We start from the raw sequence: 6201 nt of genomic DNA, 5'->3' as shown, positions 1-6201 counted from the left end.
AAGTAATCTTATTTTGTTTTTTGTTTATTATATATATATATGTATGTATATATGATAACATACATACACATAAGATATATAATAAAATAGAACTTTGGAATAATCTTAGTAACAATTCTGAACTAGTTATAACTATTTGTCAATTTTTTTACATGTCGACACATAAGAATAATTTAATTTCATGATAATTTATTACTGAAACATTATAAAAATAAAATAGATTCATAAAAATAATTAAGTGCATTTTAATTAATACAAACGATTAGCCCGTGTATTACACGAGCATATAAATTAGTTACATAATATGTAAATATTGAGGATTAAATTTTTTAAATTCAAGACTAAATTGACACAATGTACAAATGTTGAGAGTTAAAGTTACTATTGTGTCCTTTGTAAAAGAAAATTTTGAATAATTGAGTGATAATTTTGTAGCTTTTCATAGTTGGATGACCCAGAAAAACATCCTAATAATTAGGTGACTACAAGTATAATTTACCCTTAAAAATAATACAGAAGCAACTATAATAAATTTTAATACACAAAAATTAAAGAAAAAGAAACTGATTTATTAAGAATAATAACATCCAATAGACAAATGAAGCCAACCCAGCACACAAGTTTGGTGCAGTGGTGGCCATTGCTTATTCAAAGGAATTGACCAATGCTAAATTTCAATTAATGATGAATTAATGATGAATATTAAATCTATATAGCCAAAAAAATGATACTTCTACGTTATATGTATGTATGTATGTAATTATAGTATGAATATGAACTGCATGCTGAGAAAATGTATAATATAATACTATATATCTATTATATGTTTATGAATGGGGTGCATGCGGATCATCGTAAACACGGTTGTGGCAAGTTGGGTTGCAAGGATAAGCGCAATCTATCTTTTGGAACGGATTCCGATCATAAAACCAGTCTCCTACTGCCTTCCCAATTTTCTGCACTCACAAATCAATTTCAAAATCAAACATATATCAATCAATGTAATATTATATATATATAAAAAAGGCAGCCATTTGTTTGCTTACGGTTTTATTCAACAATGGGGAGTCTTGCATAAACCATAATTCTTGCATCTCAGTTTGGCAATGGGCAAAGCAAGAGTCTATAAACATTCCTCTTGATGCAGACTTGCCTAATCGAAGCAGTGCAACCAAGAATTGTAACCTGAAGTCTGAAACACACACACAAACAAAATGCCCTTAATAAAAACTTTACTAAATTCAGAGTCTAAAACAGGAAGGGAATGTTTAGTCACCTTGCATTACTTTTATTTGGCTAGGCAAACAGTTCTTTATATCAAGCTTGCAGCTCTCCCAGTGGCCATGGGGATCGGCAATGCCAGGTGCCAAAATGTTTCGTATCTGAATGGAATCAAATTATTTCGGTATTTGATTTGTAGAATCATTTTATAACTAAATCGAAAGCGGAAATGAGCGAACCTGCCATGAATCGTATGCTGCATTGATGATGAAAAGAGGTGTTCGTATTTGTTGTGCGATGTATTGCGGGAAAAAACACTGTGAAATGTGGATTGAGTATTGGTCAGAATATTGAAAGTTGCAGTGAAGAGTGAAACTAGTAAGGAAACAGAAAGCACTCACTAAACCAGGTTTCATTCTCGAAGTACATGATGGAAGCAAATTCTTTGCAGACCCCTTCAGAAAAGTGAGACTGTGCGTAAGACTTATACATTGACAGTGCATTAAATATTATACCTATGAGGAGATAGGGAAAGAATGAGTACATGTGTCGCAACTAATTGATCAAAGAAGGTTTGAATATAATGTCCTCCAGACACATCTCTCCTGCAAAACAGAATTTACAAAGGAATTAATGAGTATTTGCATGAAACGAATATTTGAACTACCATGTATACTTCAACACAAGATTCTTGGCAGAAGGTCCTATAAATGAGCTTACGTATTGATAAAATAACCAGCATCTGAAATACATTTTACTTTAGTACCCATAGGTAGGAGGGCTCGGAAGCTATCGCAATGCAATATTGATGCCAATCCACCTGCTGAACATCCCGAAAGAATAGCCTACAGAGAGTAATTTCATTGGAAAAACCATTAGCTCAAAAACATAAAAAGATACAAGAAAGGCAAAACAATCTTACATTTTCAGCATTTCTCATTCCTTTGCTCAATAGATCCTCCATGACAGCAAGCCAGACCCTTGCACCTCTGAAGTGAAGATTAGCAACCTGATGAAAAATTGCTTACTGATTAAATTGCAGAGATAAAAAGAAAACTTGTATAATGGATTCTACATATGAAAATAACAACTTTTTGTCCTGTGTGAATATGAGTTGGTTTAGTTAGCACCCTGGCAAGCATCAGAGTTCAAGTCGCACCATGAGTCTCATTTGATGAATGATCTATAAGTACCATTTTCAGCCCTCTATAAAGCGGTGGCATGCCTGACCCTGGACTATACGTTTTATGACCAGAAAAGAAAAAAGAACTTGTTGTCCTGCCATTGCCAAGATGAAACATCATAACTTACTGGATTGACTGCTGCAACATCGCCGGTGAAAGATGATCCATCACAATACCTGACTTTGATTCTGTTCCAATTGTAAAAGTCTACAAATCCAAATCAAATCCATGAAACTGCTGCCAAACAAAAATTAGGAGAAAAAAAGGAGAGAGACATAAGAAAGAAAAAGTTCGTGCCTGGATTGAATATACGTTTCTTGTTCAGGATGCCAGAGAAAGGGATTTGCTTGACCATTCTCTTAGAAGAACCTAGATGTGTGTTTTTACGAACAAGGCAACTACTGACATTGTTGCACCATCCTCCTCCCTAGGAATCCAATGCAAGAGCAATTACTGTGAGTGACAGTAAATACATTAGGAAGTTTGGAACAGAGAAACAAAACCAATCCCGTTAGTATTGTCAACAACCCCCAACATCATGAACATTATTACATCCTGTTTAATGATGTAAAATTGTAAATGGCTTTTGACAAGGGGAACAAACCTCAAGCTGAATTAGCCAACTATTTATACCGGTTCCGTATCCCTTGTCCCAATGGTAAGCTGGCGGAGTTCCGTCCAAACAAACTACAGTTTCATCACAATTTAAGCATATTACTAAGAAATCTAACAATGGAAATCCAAAGAGGAAGAAAAGAAAAATACCGACCGGCTCCTTTTGCTACAGCGCTTTGAACATAGGTAATTGGGACGTAAGCCCCGTTTGTTGTGAACAACAGCAGTCCCAAAACAAGGAGCCATAGCCATAGGCAGGATCTTGTAGTATTCAACATCTATGCACCTTAAACGTTTAATGAAATGGCAGAATTGAATTACGCAACTAATTATAAAGCAATGAACATGAAACAGAGCACACCAATATTATAATTATATATAGGTGGTACCTGCAGCAAGTGGAAACAGAGGGAAGATGAGGAGAAGGATCAAAGAGCTGAAGAATAGGATGGGACTTGGGGGGGAACTACTTTGGGGTCTTTGTGTCTGCCTTCACAGTTACAGCATTTCAGTTCCAACAAATCAGAAATGATGAAATGAGTTTTTAAAAAACCAATACAAATACAGGAAGACAATAAAAAGTAGTGGTGGTAATACGAGGAAGACGAGATCTAAGACAAAACGTTTTTTAAAAGTGGGATTTTTTTTCCCTCTATGAGTGAAAAGGGAAAGTACCACTTGTGTCTTTTGCCGCACTTTGTAGTTGTAGTGGCTAAGCTAAGCTAGTTGTATTGCATTACTGCAAAAAAAAAAAAAAGACCCTCCTGTTCCTGCAAAGGACAGAACAGAACTTGAGAGGAGAGCCGACACTGATTCCCTTAAAAACACCACTGTCAAAGAGTAAAAAAAAAAACTTAAAATAAATATTGTTTTTTCTTTTGTCTTTTCAACTTTTGAAATTTATAAAAAAATTCTAATGGGGGTGTGTGGTGGTGGGCGAAAAGCTTGATTTTAGTTATGTAGAATTAGACTTTTTAGTTAAAAGTGGGGGTTGAAGTTGAATGTAAGCAGACCCACTAAACATCAATTTGCATGTGGTAATGGAAAAACAATGAATGGAAGTGAAGGAAGAGCTAACTTAAGTCTTATCGGCTCATGCGTTGAAGCTTTCGCTTTCTTTTTCCGCAGCCATTCTTCTCTTCACCACATATAATTATAGAGTGTTTATTCTTTGGGTTTCTTCTACTAACAATTTAAAGCATACATCCGTCACTATTACACCTCCTTCACGTATTTTAATCAAATACGAGAAAATAACGTTTTTACCATTATTAATGAAATCATCTTTTAACCATTTGGTAATATTTTAATTTTATCAATAAGTTTTATTTTATTACATCTTAAATAGAATATATATCTGTCGAAAAAAAAAAAGGAAATTTCGCCTTTGAACTATAAATTTCAATATATCAAATTTCCTACTTCTTCCTGAATCTTATAAGAGTTTTAATTAGTAAGTGAAGGTGTTATTTTGGTTGATATTCTACCTTTCCATCTTGTGCAAGTTAGTAAGTTATATAGTGGGTGACTAAACTTGCAGAGTATGTGAAATAAATTTTTTTGTACCAATTATTATCATCGTAAATAGATATATTATCTTAAGAGAGTAATTTGATTACTGACTATTTGAGTTGTGATAGTTTAGAAACAAATATTGTACAACATTCTCAATCACTATGTAATAGCAACATATATAAAAATATGAATTTATCTTTGAAGCATTGACATACACATTATTAAAAATTTCAAAAATAAATTAAAGAGATTTTTATTTAAATAATGAGTTAATATATAATTATACGCCATAAACATATCTAATATAAATTCTAAAGATATATATTATGACCTGGCATTGGATTTTTAGGGAGAAAGAAGAAAAGTAAGATGCTTTTATTCCTTGTTAGTAGATAAGAGATACTGAAATACTCTAGTGTCGGCATACTTGCATGATGCTTGAAGAGGAGAAAACCAGAAAGTAAGAAAATTTGGTGGTTGGTTGCTGGTGACTTGTTAATAAAATGTATTTTCATTTTATCTATCTATGACACTTCCATGTTGGATAGCTACAAAACTTTCGACTAAAAATTAAATTTTGTTTCACGGATTCAACTCTTTCGTCCTCAAACCCAGAATTATAGTTAAAAAAAACATGGTACGCAACGTTATATAGTATATGTATATTAATAGCTCAAAGAGTATGATTGCATATTATACTGGTATCCTTGGTTGGAATTGGTGCCAAATATAAATCAAAAAGAAAGAAAATGTTTGTTACTTGTTTGGTGGAATAAAAAATTGTTTCCACCATGATTGGAATAGGAAAGTAGAAACGTGGCAGATGATAATACGTTGAAGAGGGGATAATAAAATTGGATCTAAAAATTCGTGGATGCATTGCATTTGCAGCCAAGCTTCAACCTATAATAAGTGGAGAGTTGAGAGTTCAAAGGGCACGTGATTGACGGTGATTATATATTTTTGTAAAAACAATTCAAAGTTGGATGAGCCACACCCACCGCCACCATCCATTTCCATGCTGTTTTGCACTTTCGTTTACGCACCCTTTTATTGAAAAGAAGAAAAGACATGAAAAAAGCAATATACTAGAATTTTCAGAAACTAGATGAGCCACCAAATTGATTCCAACATCCAATAATTATTTTCTCCCAAATGTAATCCAGTCACTCATCTATAACAGTGCTCTCTATCATTTTTAGTTGTGGATATGAATATGATTGAAACTAACCTCGACTCTATCTATTATTTAATTTATAAATATATTAATTTAATCAAAAATATTATTAAATTATTAAAATGTTTTATTAAATACACAAGTGCTTGGTAAAGTAGTAAGACATATCACACTCCTCAAAGGAGAATTAGAATTTAATTTTGGAGACAACATTGTTAAAAGGAGCAACCACGAATTCTAAGAAGATTAATTCTTCGATCATAAAGTAGATATGAAGTATACTTTGATCATACAAAAAAAGAAGCATTTTATTAAATATTGAAGAAGCTTTCAGTTTACACTTTGTTCCAACATTGATGTTTGAACTATTTTTGGAACAAATAACTTAATTTGTAGTTGTATAAGACAATTTCGTTCTAACTTCTATTAGAAAAAAAAATGGGATCGAACAAATTCACAAATAAGTAAACTAAGGAGAGAAATAACACA

The 6201-nt window shown here is 32.8% G+C and overlaps 1 protein-coding gene across 3 annotated transcripts; it reads right to left on the bottom strand.

Moving 5' to 3' along the window:
* Window positions 1-548: 548 nt before the first annotated feature.
* Window positions 549-4072, bottom strand: LOC107930083 (pectin acetylesterase 8). 3 transcript variants are annotated; one of them, XM_041074379.1, is made up of 14 exons: window positions 3696-4072; window positions 3410-3510; window positions 3175-3306; window positions 3010-3092; window positions 2703-2832; window positions 2533-2612; window positions 2144-2230; window positions 1942-2066; window positions 1766-1826; window positions 1623-1676; window positions 1461-1538; window positions 1277-1382; window positions 1047-1192; window positions 549-956 (listed from the first exon to the last, which is right to left on the bottom strand). In XM_041074379.1, the coding sequence occupies exons 3-14, from the start codon at window positions 3296-3298 to the stop codon at window positions 828-830; spliced, it is 1203 nt and encodes a 400-aa protein (XP_040930313.1). In that variant the 5' UTR covers window positions 3299-3306; window positions 3410-3510; window positions 3696-4072; the 3' UTR covers window positions 549-827. The 3 variants fall into 3 exon arrangements, with proteins under 3 accessions (XP_040930313.1, XP_040930314.1, XP_040930315.1); XM_041074380.1 differs by having other exon boundaries at window positions 3410-3506; XM_041074381.1 differs by having other exon boundaries at window positions 3175-3298; window positions 3410-4072.
* Window positions 4073-6201: the final 2129 nt, after the last annotated feature.

This window comes from Gossypium hirsutum, chromosome A08 (genome assembly GCF_007990345.1).
Source record: "Gossypium hirsutum isolate 1008001.06 chromosome A08, Gossypium_hirsutum_v2.1, whole genome shotgun sequence".
NCBI lineage: Eukaryota > Viridiplantae > Streptophyta > Magnoliopsida > Malvales > Malvaceae > Gossypium > Gossypium hirsutum.
This window is presented reverse-complemented; position numbering and strand designations above follow the sequence as displayed.

What these genes read in the sequence shown, in the direction of transcription:
- LOC107930083 (XM_041074381.1), bottom strand. Translation starts at nt 3,298, where the DNA reads ATGTTGAATACTACAAGATCCTGCCTATGGCTATGGCTCCTTGTTTTG. An exon ending in GCTGGTTATTTTATCAATAC is followed by an intron (nt 1,827 to 1,941) that starts GTAAGCTCATTT and finishes TCTGTTTTGCAG; the next exon opens with GAGAGATGTGTCTGGAGGAC. An exon ending in CCAAATAAAAGTAATGCAAG is followed by an intron (nt 1,193 to 1,276) that starts GTGACTAAACAT and finishes TGTGTGTTTCAG; the next exon opens with ACTTCAGGTTACAATTCTTG.